This window comes from Schistocerca serialis, chromosome 9 (assembly GCF_023864345.2).
Source record: "Schistocerca serialis cubense isolate TAMUIC-IGC-003099 chromosome 9, iqSchSeri2.2, whole genome shotgun sequence".
Lineage (NCBI taxonomy): Eukaryota > Metazoa > Arthropoda > Insecta > Orthoptera > Acrididae > Schistocerca > Schistocerca serialis.
In genome coordinates this window covers 405,988,813-406,006,963 of record NC_064646.1, presented here as the reverse complement: position 1 = coordinate 406,006,963, position 18,151 = coordinate 405,988,813, and the positions used below count along the sequence as shown (strand labels likewise).

At 43.0% G+C, this 18,151-nt stretch overlaps 1 protein-coding gene across 1 annotated transcript in view; it reads right to left on the bottom strand.

The window, feature by feature from the left end:
• The window catches only part of LOC126419799 (protein still life, isoforms C/SIF type 2), a 924,442-nt gene that overhangs the window by 141,883 nt on the left and 764,408 nt on the right, over positions 1 to 18,151 (bottom strand). Inside the window, exon 6 of the mRNA XM_050086986.1 lies at positions 12,492 to 12,749. Coding sequence (XP_049942943.1) covers positions 12,492 to 12,749 — 258 coding nt within the window. The remainder of the gene's footprint in view (positions 1 to 12,491; positions 12,750 to 18,151) is intronic.

The window sequence follows — 18,151 nt, the reverse complement described above, 5'->3', positions numbered from 1 at the left end:
AGTAGTGTTTACGATTCATGAGAAGTTTATTGTATTGTATACTGATAGGAAAAAAATGATATCACCAAAAGATAATTAACGTAGAGTCATGAAATCTGGGGAATACATACGTAAGTGATTAACATTGTAAGATCACAGCTTAATGTAAGCGCGAGATAAACCATTGCAAATGTGAAATGCTGGTATATTATTCACCGATGTAACCGCCAGATCGTTGAATGCAAACATGCAAACGTGTCTGCATTGTGTTGCACAGTTTGTGGGATGGAGTTCCCTGGCTATTGCACTTGGTCGGTCAATACAGGGACGGTTAATGCTGTTTGTGGATGACAAGAGTGGCAGCACAACAGGTGGAACCGTCAGACTGGCGTACAGATTTGGAGTCAGGGTGTGTGGCATAGCCGCGAGAGTGCTCCTGCTGTCATACGAAATAGCACTGCGGACCATAACTCCAGTTTTAGGTCCAGTGCGTCTAGGACGCAGGCAGGTCGGTTTCAGTCCTTCAACTGGCCTCATTTTGACCAACACACGGCAGAACCAACTTCAATCAGCAAACACAACAGACTTCTACCACGGGCCGTCGTTTGACACTACTGAAGTCGCAAATGGCCATGGTTTGGAGTCAGTGGGATTCACGTTGGAGGGCGTCTGCTCGGAGGTGTCCTTCAGGTAACTGAATTGTAACAGTTCGTTGTGTTACAGTGGTGCCAACTGCTGCTCAAATTGCCGCTGCAGATGCAGTACGATGAGGCAAAGTCATACGCCGAACACGATGGTTTTCCCTCTCGGTAGTGCCACGTGGAGTTCCAGAGTCCGGTCTTTTTCCTACCACACGTTCTCCTGGCCACCGCTGCCAGTAATCATGTGCAGTGGTTACATTCCTCCGAGTCTTTTGCAGTATCGCTGAAGGAACATCCAGCTCGTAGCCCGGTTACACGATCTCGTTCAAACTCAGTGAGTTGTTGACAATGACGTCTTTATCGCCTCAAAGGCATTCTTGACTAACGTCAACTGGAATTCTAAAATCCTGAGTATGCTGCAAACTGCGCATGTGCAGAAGAGCAGGTTGGTACGGCTCCCTTAGTCTCAGCTAAAGTTGAGACTTCTTGAAACCCATAAGAGCAACAATCGGTAGAGACCATGTCCCCAGAGGTACAAGGAGCTAAAATGCTGAGTATGCTACAAACTGCGCACGTGCAGAAGTGGTGTCGTTCGTTAACGCTCTACTCACGCGACGCTCTCGCCTATCACAAGAAATGGATGCTTTTGTGTCTCCGTAATCTTTATTTTCCAGTCTACTTTATTTTCGTGATGGGCTGCAAAGTTTGCATGCGGATGTGATACTTTCCTACTAGTGTCTTCCCACAACAGATATTAAATAAATGACAGAAAATGGGTAATTAGGTTTTACATTATTTATACAAAGAAAAAGTTTACACGGTGTATAAGTAAGACTGTGAACAGATAAATGTTTTTTAATAAAAACTGTTTCATCAGTGAAAAAGCCAGTTGTACTGAACTACAAAAAATTTTTTTGATGCTACTTGGCCCTTTGAAAGAAAACAGGACGCAAACAATACAGTAAAAGGGCACTGCCTTCTAAATATTACTCGATGTGTTTGAATGTATATTTTGTCTTGAACAAATAAATATTAAAGTACTGAAACTACCTTCCAAATTTTATTCTACATATTTTAATATATATATTGTCTTGAACAGATAAAGGTGGAAGTTTTGAAACGTTTGGACGATACTTTTGGTATTGTTTCAATTCTCCACAGTGTGAAGAATTTTCCATACAGCCTTTCCCAAGAAATTTTAACTATGCATTTTGCTTTGGTCATTAATAAACTCCATTGTTACTGCTAGTTCAGGTTGAGGTTTGTATGAAGAAGGCGGTCCCTCATAATCTTACTCTCGCCATTCGCGTGCCAAACTACGTTAACAGACGGCAAGCAGTTTCGATGGTAATGCATGAGCAAAATCGACCACTCGCGACAGGAGAGAGTCAGTGGACTTAACTAGCCACGATTCGTGTGACAAGGAGACTGCGCCTATTCGTCATCACCGATTTCTTCCGTATTTATGTTATATGCAGAGCTTGCCTAGAAATAAAAGTGACAAAAGGGAGAGCTCCAGCTGGCTAAGCATCCGTAAAGAGCAGGATTTTTAGCGCCGGTTGGCCGAGGACTGGACGATTTATGTTACAGTGGTTCCCAGGCCGCGGTTGGTGCAATAAAAGAGTACAGAAAGGTAACCGGCTGGTTGTGGAGTCGAGTCACTATTTGGAAATTTTCGTTATTTTCAATTTTTACGTTATTTACCTTGTAAATGAACCGAAATAATGCTCAATGTATTGCACTTATTAATATTTTCATAACAGGTTTGAAAAGGAAAATTTGGGACTGCAAATAAATAGACAAAAAAGGATTGTACTTAAGCATCCACGAGGACTCTGCAAACAACTTTCCAAGAAGGGGCTGTAATTAAAGTGTTCGATCAAAAAAGTTATTCGAGAATTCTCATTCTCTGAGGTCAATCTAAATACTCTTTTTAACGTCGCTTATAATAAAACATTGACACTCGTATATTACTTTCCATGTTGCCGGTAACAATCGACTTATAACCGAACCCTGAACCAGCGAGGGGCAAAAGTGGTCCTTGGGAACCAACTGGATATGAACACAAAAAGCCATTCGTATGCAGTGCAGTATGCTATAGCCCTTCCCAGAAAGTAATCTCCATCACTCTACCTACAAGAGAGTAGTGTTTTATTTGAACAGAGAATACGAAGAACCGTAGACGAGCGCGTGGCAAAATAAAGGCGTCTCGTCATTTCTTCATCAAAATAGGGAAAACATACAACAACCTTAATGAAGCCCTACATGCAGGAGAACAAATTTCTTCCGTTAACTCATTCGTGGGGAAGACAGAAAACTTCACAATTATACGACGCGAATTTTCAAGATGGAGAGCATGCAGTATTAAAGTGATTTCCCCGAAAAGCGTTCCGCTTCAGGTGCAGAACTTGATCCGAAAGCATAAGCTGCTCTTTTCCCTTCCAGAGAGAAAAAAAAGTCGCATCCCGAGAAGACTACGTCATTTTACGTCACCAACTACTCTCGCCAATATTTGGCGAAATAATGCGCTGCGCGTGGTTTGCTACCAAATTGTGCTATGAGAGAGAATCTTTTATGAAACGAAATTTGTCTGTCCATATAAACTGTAAAACAAACACTGAACTTTTAAAATGCGGCGTTTATAACGTGTGCAAGATGACGAGAAAATTACTGTTGCACTGATTTTACGATGAAAATAACCCTAATATTGGCATATCATCAGTAATAATAATAATCGTAATAAAAGTATCTAATTTTCTTTACGAAGTTCTCGTGTGCGCTTTCAGTTCCTGCATAGAAATTTTTAATTGTCTTGATCCCCAAGTTCTTTGAATAAAATTACCGGTTTTAGCAATGCAATGACCATCTTCAGAATCTACAACAAAAGTAAAAGAAGAAACATTGCTACCTATTGTATGAAGAGATTAAAAACAAATGACAGTAATTATAACGAAAACAATACCTCTCATTCTGCTACGCAGCAAATCTGAAGACGCAAAAATAACACTAGTCAAAACTTCTAAGCACGCTTCAACCAAGTATGAAAGGATGAAAGCTGATGTATGCCTAACGAACAAATAACTATGCAAAGAACTTAAAAGAAAGCTCGTTGAAAAGTACAGATCCTTAAAATATTTTCAGTTGTATAGAAGAACATTAAAAAAGAAAGGTTTTATCGTATGGAAAACGTGTTCGTCTTCTGACAGTTTAAAGCTGGTCAGAATTTTACTGAACGTTCACAGAATAAAAACTAAATCAGTCTAAACCTGTGTATATTGCGACGATACAGCACTTTTCTACCTTCCGACTATAAATTGTGCTATCTGTTATTCATTTTAATGAAGTACTCTTGCAATTTGTTCTTTTCGTTACTTTATGTCCTTTCTTTTTCATTTTTATTTTTAGCACTCACTGTTTGAATCAAATCATAAAGTAGAGTGTGAGAAGCAGTACGCTCTTTCTTGAATTTTATTCCGTCTTTCTCCTTTATAAAGGCTAATTTTAGAACCATCACAATTTATTCAATTTTAGATTAGTTTTTACTTTTTGAATATTCTGTTAAATTCTGACCGGTTTTAAACTGTCAGCAGACGAATACTTTTTCATATGGTTAAACATTTCTTTAAAATCTTGCTTTCTTATATACAACTGAACATATTTTAAAAATCTTTCCTTTTAAATTAACTTCCTTTTAATTACTTTGCATAATTATTTATACGTTACGCTGGTATCAAGGACCTCTAGCATCGCTTTGTATCCTATATATAACTGGTTGAACCATTTATGGCAGTTTTGAGCTGTGTTGTTTTACATCGTATGGGTTGTTGCACTGCAGCAGACTGTTATAATTACTGACATTTGTTTTTAATGTCTTACTGTAGTAGCTAGTGATGCGCTTTCCTCTATTTTTATCGTAGATTCTAAAGGTGGCTATTGCGTAAACTGGTAATTTTATTCAGAAAACTTTGCGATCACTCTGTTACAGTAGAGTCTCAACGGTGTTGTGTGTTATTCATCATCATTCGTCATCATTGACTCGCAAGTCGCTGAAGTGGCGTTAACTAAAAAGGACTTGCAATACGACGACCGAACTTCCCTGCATGGAGCTTCCCGGCCAACAATGCCATTCGATCATTTCATTTTTTCAGTTCCAGTTCAACGGCACCTAGACCATCACGAAGCGTTGAAGCTCGAACTATACAAACTGCTGTAGGAAAAAGCAATATAACGATTTTGAGAAGAATAAAACCACATGCACGCCGCCTCACTTGTTTTGCCTAACTCAGATGTGTTTATAGTTTTTCGGTTAAGGGATTCTTCGTAGCATTTCTTTCAAGAAAACTGTTCCGGCGTCTTTGCCAGTTTCCGACAGTAACTTTGTCGACGCCACATTCGAGAACAAGTTTTTATAATTTTATTTTTCTCGTTTCTCAAGTCGTTTTAGTGCTCCTAACTTAACATTTAAAGTCGCAAATTTTGTTTCGTTTGTTACAGTACTAATTTTTAGGTTTACCAACAAAAGGAGTCGACAAAGAAAATGAAATGCAACACAGAACTGTAACGACAATGCTGGTGGCCGTGCGGTTCTAGGCGCTTCAGTCCGGAACCGCGCGACTGCTACGGTCGCAGGTTCGAATCCTGTCTTGGGCATGGATGTGTGAGATGTACTTAGGTTAGTTAGGTTTAAGTAGTTCTAAGTCCTAGGGGACTGATGATCTCAGATGTGAAGTCCCTTAGTGCTCAGAGCCATTTTAACCATTTTGTAACGACAATGACAAACCAAAAACACCACTTTCAACAATAGGTTTGCTTATGTAAGCGTATGCGCGGGGCCATTAATACCGACACTGAGGAATGAGTGGCTCGACAGGAGTTGTGCTATGAGCGGGTGGGGGAAACGGATCGAGTCTGTGATTTAAGGGAAACTCGTAGTTCCGAGACTCGGAAAATCTAAACTCTACTGTATTTGTGGCGAAATTTAAACGAAGTGGGCGATGATGAGTAGGCGCGCTCCTCTTGTGAGACAAGAAAGTTGCTCTTGTAAAAGGGGCTTTAACATTTAACCCGATACATCGGTCTCTCAGACCTATCGTTCATATTAAACATCTAATGTAGTAGCAATGTGAAAAACCATGTTCTCTCTTTTTCAGTACTTTCGTCCTAATACTTGCCGCATGTAAAGCAGCATTCAACAATCAGTTTGACTTCGTCAGTCTAACGATAAAAGTATATTATTTATAAATGAGTACGAAACTGCTTGCCTGTCTGACAGCCTGACAGCGTGTTCCTCATTATGTGTAATGAGTCGAATAGACCATATGTGTCTAATTACAACATATTTTGCTTTCAGTTGCCTTTTCAAATTTTCTCATTTTGTAGCATGTTACTACAAATGTGAATTTATGTTATTTTTCAGTTATAACATGGAGCGGCTTTCTAAGAGGAATAATATGTCTGCGTTGATCCAAATTTTGAAGCTTGGTTGCAATAGTAATTACGTGATATAGGTGAAGAGGAAAATTGGAACGACGACTACATTTTTGGCTATTATAACGCTAATTCTGGTTTGTAGTAGCTCATGTTTACCATGGAACACAGAGCGATACTAGTGAGGAAAATGCTTTATTGCAAGAAGAGCCTGTAGTGACGTGTACCACAGATGATTATTCACGGCAACACAGTTCTTTTATGGCAAAGATAATTTCAATTGGGAACTTTGAGCCTCTTAGAGCATGAAAAGCACCCCAGCACAAATTTTGGAGGGACAAATGGTTACACTAAAAGCAAAAATCGAATTTTGGCGAAAATGCTTAATAATCAAGAACAGGAGAAATTATTTGATGACGACACGTCAGAGGAGTACCAACTGATAGTATGGAAAAGAGGAAGACATGTATAACACATCGAGAATCAAAGACACGAAAAATGGTGTGTAAGTGCACCCAAGTACGTGCCAGTCAATATAGTAGGAAAATGTGCGTCGATTGTACAAAAGTTCTCCGAATTAATACTTTCAGTGCATTTGATTGTTACTTCCTTTTACATTTCCTGAGGTGTCTCCTTTATACTCGTGAATTTAGTGACTGGTGTCATAATATTTCTACATTTACATTTATATCTATGCTCTGCAAACCGTCGTGAGATGCATGACAGTGTGTACGCCCCATTGTGCTAGTTATTAGCGATTCTTCCTGTTGCATTCACATATGCTGACCGGGAAGAATGATCGTGTGGATACTTCTGTGCGTGCAGTAATTATTCTAATCTTATCCTCACGGTCTCTATGTGAGCGATACGTAGAGGGTTGTAGATATCCTATCTCTAGAGTAACTATTCTAAACTGGTTCTTGAAACTTCGTTAATAGACATTCTCGGGATAGTTTACGTCTGTCCTCAAGAGTGTGTCAGTTCAGTCCCTTCATTATAGTCATAGCATACTACGTTTTTTCGCTTTGTGAAGTGGAAAATTTTACATTTCTGAACATTTAGTGCAAGTTGCTAAGCTCTGCACAACATTGAAATTTTATCAAGATCTGACTGTATATTTATGGAGCTTCTTTCAGATAGTACTTCATTATAGATAACTGCATCATCTGCAAAAAGCCTGACTTAACTATTAATATTGTCTGCAAGGTCACTGATATACAATATGAACAGTAAGGGTCCCAACATACTTCCCTGGGGCACACCCGAAATTACTTCTACATCTAACTCTCCATTCAAGATAAGATTCTGTGTCCTCCCTACCAAAAAGTCATCAATCCAATCACAAATTTCACTTGATACCCCGTATGATCGCACATTTGACAACAAGCGAAGGTGCGGTACTGAGTCATTTCTCTCAATAAATGACTATACATACCACGTTTTGCGCTTATTTTGCATAATGTAATAAACGATGTCTTAATAAGCCCTGAATAGTATTGTATTCAGTTATGCGAGGGTTGTTCGGAAAGTAAGGAACGATCGGTCGTGAAATAGAATCTACAGTGGAAATCAAAACTGTTTTCTTTGCACATATAGCTACACCTTCCAGGTACTTCTCTACATAGTCACCGCTTCGACTTAAAAATTTGTCGGAGCGTTATACCAAATTTCCAACACCATCGTCATAGAAGGCAGCCGCGTGTGCTTTCCGATAATTCTATACGCTGGTCTATAGTGCGTAGCCTGCGCCCAAGTGTTGTCTTCGTATCCAGTGTTTCATGTGAACAGAGATGATACTCAGGACGAGGCAATTTGGGCTGTGTTGTGGGTGATCGAACACTTCCCACCGAAAAGGCTGCAGGAGCGTCTTCACTGCCCCTGCAGAGTGCGTCTGGGAATTGCCATGAAGAAGGAAGTGCGTGGCAGTTGTGTTAGGTGGGCTGCATTGATTAAGACGAAGTCTCTCAGCGGGTCCTCATACTTGTCGGGAGACATCGTTGTTCTAGGCATCTTTACTCGCGCACAGTGCGCTCGCAACTGAAAAGAGCGTGTTGATGCGATCGACGGTCATACTAGAGACACTGCCCAAAACGTCTGTGAAAAGCCTCGTCGTATTTTCACAGTGGTTTCCATTTCGCGACGGATCGTTCCTCACTTTCCGAATAGCGTTCGTACAATGAAGCACCAAGGAAACTGGTATAGGCATGCGTATTCAAATACAGAGACATGGAAGCGGGCAGAATACGCCGCTGTGGTCGCCAACGCCTCTGCAAGACAAAAAGTGTCTGGCGCAGTTGTTAGATCGGTTACTGCTGTTACAACGGCAGGTTATCAAGATTTAAGTGAGATTGAACGTGGTGTTATAGTCGGCGCACGAGCGATGGGATACAGCACCTCCGAGGTAGTGATGAAGTGGGGATTTTCTCCAACGACCACTTCACGAGTGTACCGTGAATATCAGGAAACCGGTAAAACATTAACTCTCTGACATTGCTGCTGCCGAAAAAAGATCATGCAAGAATGGGACCAACGTCGACTGAAAAGAATCGTTCAATGTGACAGAAGTGCAATCCTTCTGCAAATTACTGCATATCTTAATGCTGGGCCATCAACAAGTGTCAGCGTGTGAACTATTCAACGAAACATCATCGATATGGGCTTTCGAGCCCGAAGGCGCACTTGTGTACCCTTAATGACTGCACGACACAAAGTTTTACGCTTGGCCTGGGCCCGTCGACACCGACATTGGACTATTGATGGCTGAAAACATGTTGCCTTGTCGTACGAGTCTCGTTTCAAATTGTATCAAGCGGGTGGACGTGTACGGGTGTGGAGACAATCTCATGAATCCATAGTCACTGCACGTCAGCAGGAGACTGATGAAGCTCGTGGAGACTCTGCAATGGTGTGGGGCGCGTGCAGTTGGTGTGATATGGGACCCCTGATACGTCTAGATACGATTCTGATAGGTGACACGTACCTAAGCATCCTGTCTGATCACTTGCATCCATTCATGTCCATTGTGCATTCCATTGGACTTGGGCAATTCCAGAAGGACAACGTGACACTCCCCATGTCTAGAACTGCTACAAAGTGGCTCCAGGAACACACTACTGAGGTTAATCACTTACGCTCGCCTCGAAACTCCCCAGACATGAGCATTATTGAGCATATCTGGGATGCCTTGAAACGTGCTATTCGGAAGAGATCTCCAACCCCCAGTACTTCACACAGCCTTCCGAAATGCTTCACAAAGAAGACAAAGTAACTATTCCAGAATTAGGATCGAGAACATGTGCCAACATGAGTAATGTAGAAATAAATATCCTTGGAGTAGTGAAGCAACTTAAACCACTTAATAAAAGCAAGTCTTCTGGTCCAGACTATACCAATTAGGTTCCTTTCGAAGTATGCTGATGCTCCATACATAACAATCGTATACAACCGTTCGCTCGACGAAAGATACGTACCCAAAGACTGGAAAGTTGCACAGGTCACACCAATATTCAGGAAAGGTAGTAGGACTAATCCACAAAACTGCAGGTCCATATCGTTAACGTCGATATGCAGCAGGATTTTAGAACATATATTGAGTTCGATCATTATGAATTACCTCGAAGTAAACGGTCTATTGACACACAGTCAACATGGGTTTAGAAAACATATTTCTTGTGAAACACAACTAGCTCTTTATTCACATGAAGTTCTGAGTGCTATTGACAAGGGATTCCGTATTTCTGGATTTCCGGAAGGCTTTTGACACTGTACCACACAAGCGGCTCGTAGTGAAATTGCGTGCTTATGGAATATCGTCTCAGTTATGTGACTGGATTTGTGATTTACTGTCAGAGAGGTCACAGTTCGTAGTAATTGACGGAAAGTCATGAAGTAAAACAGAAGTGATTTCTAGTGTTCCCCAAGGTAGTGTTATAGGCCATTTGCTGTTCCTTATCTATATAAACGTTTTGGGAGACTATCTGAGCAGCCGTTTATCGACTAATAAAGTCATCAGAAGACCAAAACAAACTGCAAAACGATTTAGAAGATATATCGGAATGGTGCGAAAAGTGGCAGTTGACCTTAAACAAGGAAAAGTGTGAGGTTATCCACATGAGTGCTAAAAGGAACTCGTTAAACTTCGGTTACACAATAAATCAGTCTACTCTAAAACCGGTAAATTCAACTAAATACCTAGGTATTACAATTACGAACAACTTAAATTGGAAGGAACACATAAAAATGTTGTGGGAAAGGCTAACCAAAGACTGCGTTTTATTGGCAGGACACTTAGAAAATGTAACAGATCTACTAAGGAGACTGGGTACACTAGGCTTGTCCGTCCTCTTTTAGAGTGCGAGTACTGCTGCGCGGGTAGGAATCCCTACCAGATAGGACTGAAGGAATACATCGAAAAAGTTCAAAGAAAGGCAGCACGTTTTGTACTATCGCGAAATATGGGAGAGAGTGTGACAGAAGCGATACAGGATTTGGGATGGACATCATTGGAAGAAAGGCGTTTTTCGTTGCGACGGAATCTTCTCACGAAACTTCAATCACCAATTTTCTCCTCCGCATGCGAAAATATCTTGTCGATACTGACCTACATGGGGAGGAACGATGTCCAAGACAAAATAATGGAAATCAGAGCTCGTACGGAAAGATATAGGTGTTCGTTCTTCCTGCGCGCTATACGAATTGGAATAATAGAGAATTGTGAAGGTGGTTCGATGAACCCTCTGGCAGGCATTTAAATGTGATTTGCAGAGAATTGTAGTGTCACGGAATAGTAAAGAGTTGGAAACGTGGAATATTGTCAAAGTTTCGTTGCCTATGCTGAGAGCCAGAGGCAGTAGGTTAGCCAAGAGCTAAGAGGATTGCACATGTGTGGAATGTGTCGTCAGGCAGGGGCAATGGCCTGGTTACACACAACAGGCGGGAGAGAATTGCTTAGCACGCGGATTTGTGTTAGACGGAGACTTTCGTAGAGTGCAAGACAGAGGTACAGCGTCAGCTGTACTGCATTTCACAACTTCGCGTAACTCTGTCGCAAGAACACCTAAGGGGCGAGTACGACAGATGAATCAGCAGTATAAGTGGAACGAATGCGTTCATTACAAACGAGCATGACGTCAGGACGTCGCTCGTGCTTCCTTTAAATACGCCAGCTTTGATAGCAACAAGGCACTCGCAGTTAGACTTGCAGTTAGATGTGTACTGGGTCGCTGCGTAGCGCTCAGCTCGGTGGTCGACATGTTAATCTTTATTAAGGAGATGTTGCAGTAAGGGCGGCCCATCCAGCAGCAGACGTGAGGGGACAGTACCAGCTCTGGTCCTCTCTGCTGCCGCTGTCAATCATCAACCCAGGATTAGCAGACATCGCGGCAGACTCGCTCGCCGCCAATGCCGACCACATCAGTGAGCCGTCGTCGAGGTCGTGCGGGGCCTAGGCCCCGTGCATCCGCCGTCACAACCGGGTGAGCCGACGACGCTGGGGTACTGCAGCCCGTTCCGCCCGTACACCGCGGCCGAGCCACCAGGAGGAGCAGGGAAGAAGACGGGGTGGGATAGAGTACACTCCGCACTACGAGAACGCCTCTCGTGCCGACAGCGCCGGGACTCCAACCCGGAGCCACCTACGCACAGCGGCTTGCCGTCCGCCGCCGAGCCGGCCGGCCAGCCGAGCGCCACCAACCACGCGCGGCCGAAGTAAGGACATTCCTCCGCTACGTCACAGCACGCGGCGCTGCGCTAGCAAGACCCTGCGGCCCGGATCTGGTGTCATCGTTACGAGCGAGGACTCGGGGAAGATCGTTCACATCACCGAGCCACATTGTACTCGGCAGGAATAAAGGTGTTACGAATTAATAATGTTTCTTTGGCATTTCTGACGCGTCGACAGTCATTTCCTAGCATCCTGACAACTGGGGAGGGCACCGCTCGGCCATCCAGTCCACCGTAGGTGACCGGGACCACCGGGGCGCCTACAGTATCCGTGTAGATGCAGATGTACTCTTACGGGTTTATGGACGGCCCTGTGGGATTCGTGGTGTCAGTTCCCTCCAGAATATTAATCGTGTCCTTCCCCATGTCGTGTTGCGGCACTTCTGCGTGCTCGCGGAGCCCTACTCGATATTAGTTGTATCACTTTCTTTGGCTCTTCAGTGTAAAATGAAATAGGTGACTATTCACTTAATTTTTGTCAGGTGATGTGGAGGTAAGTGATAAAAACATTTTACAAAGTCTATGAGACCGCATGTTTCTATTTACGCAAATTTAAGAGATGTTAATGGTTATGTATGATCTGCCCCTGGCAGGGAGTAACATGTCAGCCAGTGTGCGAGGAGAGAGACAAAGAAGCGGTGCTTTAGGCTAGGCTAGACTATGCTATGCTAGGCGGCGTGCTCGCCTGTAGGAGAGTGAAAAGAAGGCGGGACAACCTCTGACCTGGTTGTCGGGCAGCGCGACCTTGACGCTCTTGTCCTGGTCGTCGCGAGACGAGAGCTGCAGCGAGCGGCGCGAGGATCCCGAGTTGGATCGCGACAGCATGGGCGGCCGGCGCTTGGTGGCTCCGCGGCCCGCCAGCAGGTTGTTCAGCAGCGACGGGCTGCGCGCGCAGATGAACGCGTGGAACGACGACACCGTGAACACGCCCAGCTTGTTCAGCGTGTTCTTCGTCGCGCGCGACACGTGCGTCAGCAGGCTCTGCACAGCGCACGCGCACACGTGTACACTCACTCACCGTTCCCGTTGCAGCGTACTGAGCGCCCACTCCACCGAGACACCTTGGGCGGTAGTTCATGTGGTTTAATATAATACTCCAGTTGCGAAAAGTTAATGGTCTTTACCCAGGTTTTAGCTAGAGTAATCTAGCCTTCTTCAGAAGCATAAAATAAACTAATATAGTAAAAACTCGATTAACCGTCACTCTTTAAACCGTCAGTTTCTGTTAACCGTCACTGCTGTGACAGCATAATAATACTATAATAACGGAATGCTCTAAGGTGCAGTGACGCGTTCGCTTTGTTTTTTTTTACTCTATTTTAGTGGGAAGTGAATGTACCCGGCTGCCGTAGAATGGCACATAAAATATAACCTTCAGTTGACGTGCTAACTCATCTCCCCCTTTTCTTGTCTTTGTCTCACGTGTGAGTCAACAATCACCACTGGATCGGTTTCCAGTTGTGGCGAGAAGACTGTAATTGTCGCAGTGTATCTAGCGGGCTGTGCCGTGTTACGTGTTTTCCACTTGAAAAGCTTTATTGACTAATATTTTACACTACCGTATTTAGTGCAGGTGTGTGTGATACAGTGACTTGATAAAATGTCTGAAAAACGTAAACGTGTTGTTTTAGGACTTAATCAGAAACTTGAAATTATAAAACGCTTAAGAAAGGGCGAAACTACGACAAGTGTAGCGCTGATTTATGGTATTGGAAGAACAACAGTTAACGATATAAAACGTGATGCTGATAAAATAGAACAGCGTGTGTCAACAATGCAGAGCATGGATGGAGATGTGCGAACGAGAAAGACAATGAAACCTGCAAAATATGATGAATTGGACACTGCAATGTACCGATGGCTTATACAAGCAAGAAGTCAGGGGATTCCACTTTCAGGGCCTATAACAATGGCCAAGGCTGTTGAAATGAACAACAAACTTGATGGTGACTCGTCTTTTAAAGCAAGTATCGGATGGCTCGACAAGTTAAATTTCGTCATATCATTCGCCAACTTCATATCAGTGGAGAAAAACTCAGCGCGGATAGCTCTGTAATTGCTGAGTTCCGGGAACAATTTAAAGAAAAAAAGGCTGAAATGAATCCTGTTAGGGAGCAAGTTTACAATTGTGATGAAACTGGGCTTTATTGGAAGCCTTTACCACAAAAGACATCAGCATCACTCTCTGAAAAAGCTGCTCCAGGTTTCAAAGTACAAAAATGTAATAAATAGTTTTATTTGCTATTACAATCGTCTTTAATTTGTTTTCGCTCCGAAATATTATTATAGTACTGTGAGAGTGATATGTGTCTATACATAAAATAATTGATTGAGGCTATGTTTTGGAGGAATACAGTGTTTCTGTTATCCGTCTGTTCGCTCAACCGTCACGACCACGGTCCCTAAGATGACGGTTAATCGAGTTTCCACTGAACATGCCAGAATAAGGCACGGACAAACATAAAAAGCTAAAGTACCGTGGTACCATGTCAAGCTGCGTTACTTAGCTGAGGAACAGCCCCGGCCCCACTTCATGGGAAGGGGTCGGTTAGCCGCAGATACTGCTGGAGTGCCAACGCAGCGTCCGTGGCTAACCGACCCATTCCCATGAAGTGGGGCCGGGGCTGTTCTTCAGCTAATCAACGCAGCTTGACATGGTGCCACGGTACTTTAGCTCTTTGTTTGACCGTGCCTTATTCTGGCATGTATTAGTTTATTTTATGCTTCTGAAGAAGGCTAGATTACTCTAGCTGAAACCTGGGTAAAGACCATTAACTTTTCGCAGCTGAGGCGGATCTTTGAAGTATGAATTTATCGCAGTTGCTGACAGGGCTGCAACATGGTAAAAATTCTTGGTTTATTTTAAGCTACCAGTTTTCAAAGAGAAAAAACCGTGGCACGTATGGTTTACCTAACTTCATTACCACACTTTCACTTACCTTTCTTGTTAGTTAACGTGGTATTCTGAAACTGACTACAGGCATATGCTGCAGCTGAAAATTCCATGGCAAAAATGTACGAGGCGCGTCCACAAAGTGAGTTTACCGATGTTATAAAATTACCAAATACGCAGCAACGTCGCAAAATCATGTTTTATTTATTCACTTTTTCCGATGTTGTTTCCTTTAAAGTAGACGTATTTGGCCGGGAAAATCGCGCATGAGCAACAGATCTATGACGCGACAATCAACTGTCTGCCGAACAGGTCCTGTATGTTGCCAGTACTACGGCAGCAGCCCCGAAATGGCGTCCGTTATCCGTTCTCCCGCCCCTTTGAGGCTCGGTCATTGATGAGGTTCCTTCAAGCACAAAATATAGCACCCATCGAAATTCACCTTCGGCTCTGTCAGGTCTACAGGCAGAACATCATGTGCAAACAGGTGGTGCGTTGCTGATGAAGGATTTTTCTCGAAAGTCGTCAAAGTATCCATGATGAAGAGCGCAGCGGGCGACCGTTCCTCATCAATGATTACCTGATTGAGCTGGTGCGGCAGCGCACTCTAGAGAACCGTCGCTTCACGATTACGGAGCTCAGCAGCCATTTTCCGCAGATATCGCAATCATTGTTGCGTGAAATTGTCACCAATCCCCTGCTGTTCAAGAAAAAGTGCGGCAGGTGTGTGTCAAAAAATCGAACAGGGAAACTCACTTTCGGGATGTGTCTCGGATCTTCGTTTTGTGTTTTTGAAAGGAGCAAGCAGGTACATTTCACAAAAATAAAATTATTTTCTTCAGAAATAAAAAACACTGATACATACTTTTTCATTGTAATAGCTTGGATGTATTTTCTCTAATGTTAAGTCACTTACTAGGTTGTTAGTTACTAAAACTTAATATTTCTCTTGACTGCAGACCGCTAGACAACCGGTCATGCCAAACAATACTCAATAAGTACAGCTAACACACGCCCCATCGCTTACATTCTTCACAAAATTGACTTCCATATGGCTGCAGTCCCGGTGGGGAAAATGGTTTAAGCGATACCTTCTTTGGTTTTGATTTTATTTGTATCGAGACCCATAAAGCGGAAGGAAAAAAGTCAGAGGCGATGGTAGGTAATACATCTCTCTTCTCAACATATTTCTTACTCTTTCTTTAGGCACGATACGATTTAAACTAAATGCGGTAGGCCTACAGGGACTTTTGTGAATATTAAACAAATGAGAATTATTACTGCACGCATTTTGTTTATCGATTGAAAACTAGGACAATTACGTGTCCAGAATTGTTTTCTCAGGGCACCAAGACATTTATGCCAAAAATGGCACTGCTGCGGAAAAACTGGGACGTCAGGTCAGAATAGATTTAAGTGAAACCATTTTTTTATTATTGTCACTTCTCCCTTCGTCATTTTCTACAGTGAATTTTTGTTTCAGTTATGTACATAAACCATGAAAATTTTATGCTCTTAAGACATAGCTCATCAATTAGACTTAGACTTTCTCTCTCTCTCTCTCTCTCTCTCTCTCTCTCTCTCACACACACACACACACACACACAGTGCGTTCCAGAATGAATGGTCAATATTCAAGGATATAACACGAATGACCATTCGAAGCAAAAATGTTTAGTAAACATGGGTACTAAAAAGCATACCTTAAGAGATATAAGCAGTTCTGCATATCGATACTGTGAAACAAATCTCTTCTACAGCAAGCTCTTTGCCTTCAGTATTTTGGGAGGAGGTAGTACGGATCAAAACAAGAAAAAATTGTCTGATAAAACGAACACCTTAAGAGGTATTAGCACTTGCTCAGTAGAAGGGATGTGTTTTGCACTAGCGAAGACGAACAAGATCTTAAGGTATGTACTTTAGAGCCCAATTTTACTGAACTCCTCATTCTTGCATTGGTTCACGCTACCACTTCTCAAAATATTGGAAGCAAAGAGGTTGCAGTAGAACAGATTTGTTCCACAGTATCGAAGATGAAGAAGTTCTCATATGTCTTAAGGTAGGCATATACCTTTTAGAGCCATGTTTACTACACTTCTCTCCTTGCTTAGAATGATCGTTCCTATCATATCCCTGAATACTGCTCATTCCTCCCGGTACGCGCTATATACAGTTGACGTTTCGGCAGATATTCGCAATTTCATTTTTGCAGTTCACTGCTCGCCACGCGCTTCATGCGACGTCCAGTGTCGACAGAAACAGTCGTTTTGTTTCCAGTTACGATCAGAATTATTTTTAAAGCAGAATTTTAAATGTCCATTCGATAGAGCTGTCCCAAATTAGTTTAGTGCGTCATTCGTTGTATTGATATATATATTAATAGGGACAATTAAACACAAGGAATAAATACACTATGTGATCAAAAGTATCCGGACACCCACAAAAACAAACGTTTTTCATATTAGGTGCGTTGTGCTGCCACCTACTGTGAGTTACTCCATATCAGCGACCTCAGTAGTCATTAGACATCGTGGGAGAGTAGAATGGGGTGCTCCGCGGAACTCACGGACTTCGAACGTAGTCAGGTGGTTGGGTGTCACTTGTGTCATAGGTCTGTACGCGAGATTTCCACACTCCTAAACATCCCTAGGTCCACTGTTTCCAATGTGATAGTGAAGTGGAAACTTGAAGGGACACGTACAGCACAAAAGAGTACAGCCGACTTCGTCTAGCCGGCCGATGTGGCCGAGCGGTTCTAGGCGCTTCAGTTCGGAACCGCGCTACAGCTACGGTCGCAGATTCGAATCCTGCCTCGGGCATGGATGTGTGTGATGTCCGTAGGTTGGTTAGGTTTAAGTAGTTCCAAGTATATGGGACTTATGACCTCAGATGTTAAGTCCCATAGTGCTCAGAGCCATTTTGAGCCTCGTTTGTCGTCCGACAGAGAACGCCAACACTTGAAGAGGGTCGCAATGCGTAATAGGCAGACATCTATTCAGACTATCACACAGGAATTCCAAACTGCATCAGGATCCACTGCAAGTAGTATGACAGCTAGACGGGAGGTGACAAAACTTCGATTTCATGGTCGAGTGGCTGCTCATAAGCGACACTTCACGCCGGTACATGCCAAATGACGCTTCGCTTGGTGTAAGGAGCGTTAACATTGGGCGATTGAACAGTGTAAAAACGTTGCGTGGAGTTATGAATCACGGTACACAACGTGGCGATCCGATGGCAGGGTGTGGGCATGGCGAATATTCGGTGAACGTCATCTGCCAGCGTGTGTAGCGCCAACAGTAAAAATCGGAGGCGGTGGTATTAAGATGTGATCGTGTTTTCCATGGAGGGGTCTCGTACCCCTTGTTGTTTTGCGTGGGACTATCACAGCACAGACGTACATTGATGTTTTGAGCACTTTGCTTCCCACTGTTGAAGAGCATTTCGAGTAAGATGAATTACATCTTTCAACACGATCAAGCACCTGTTC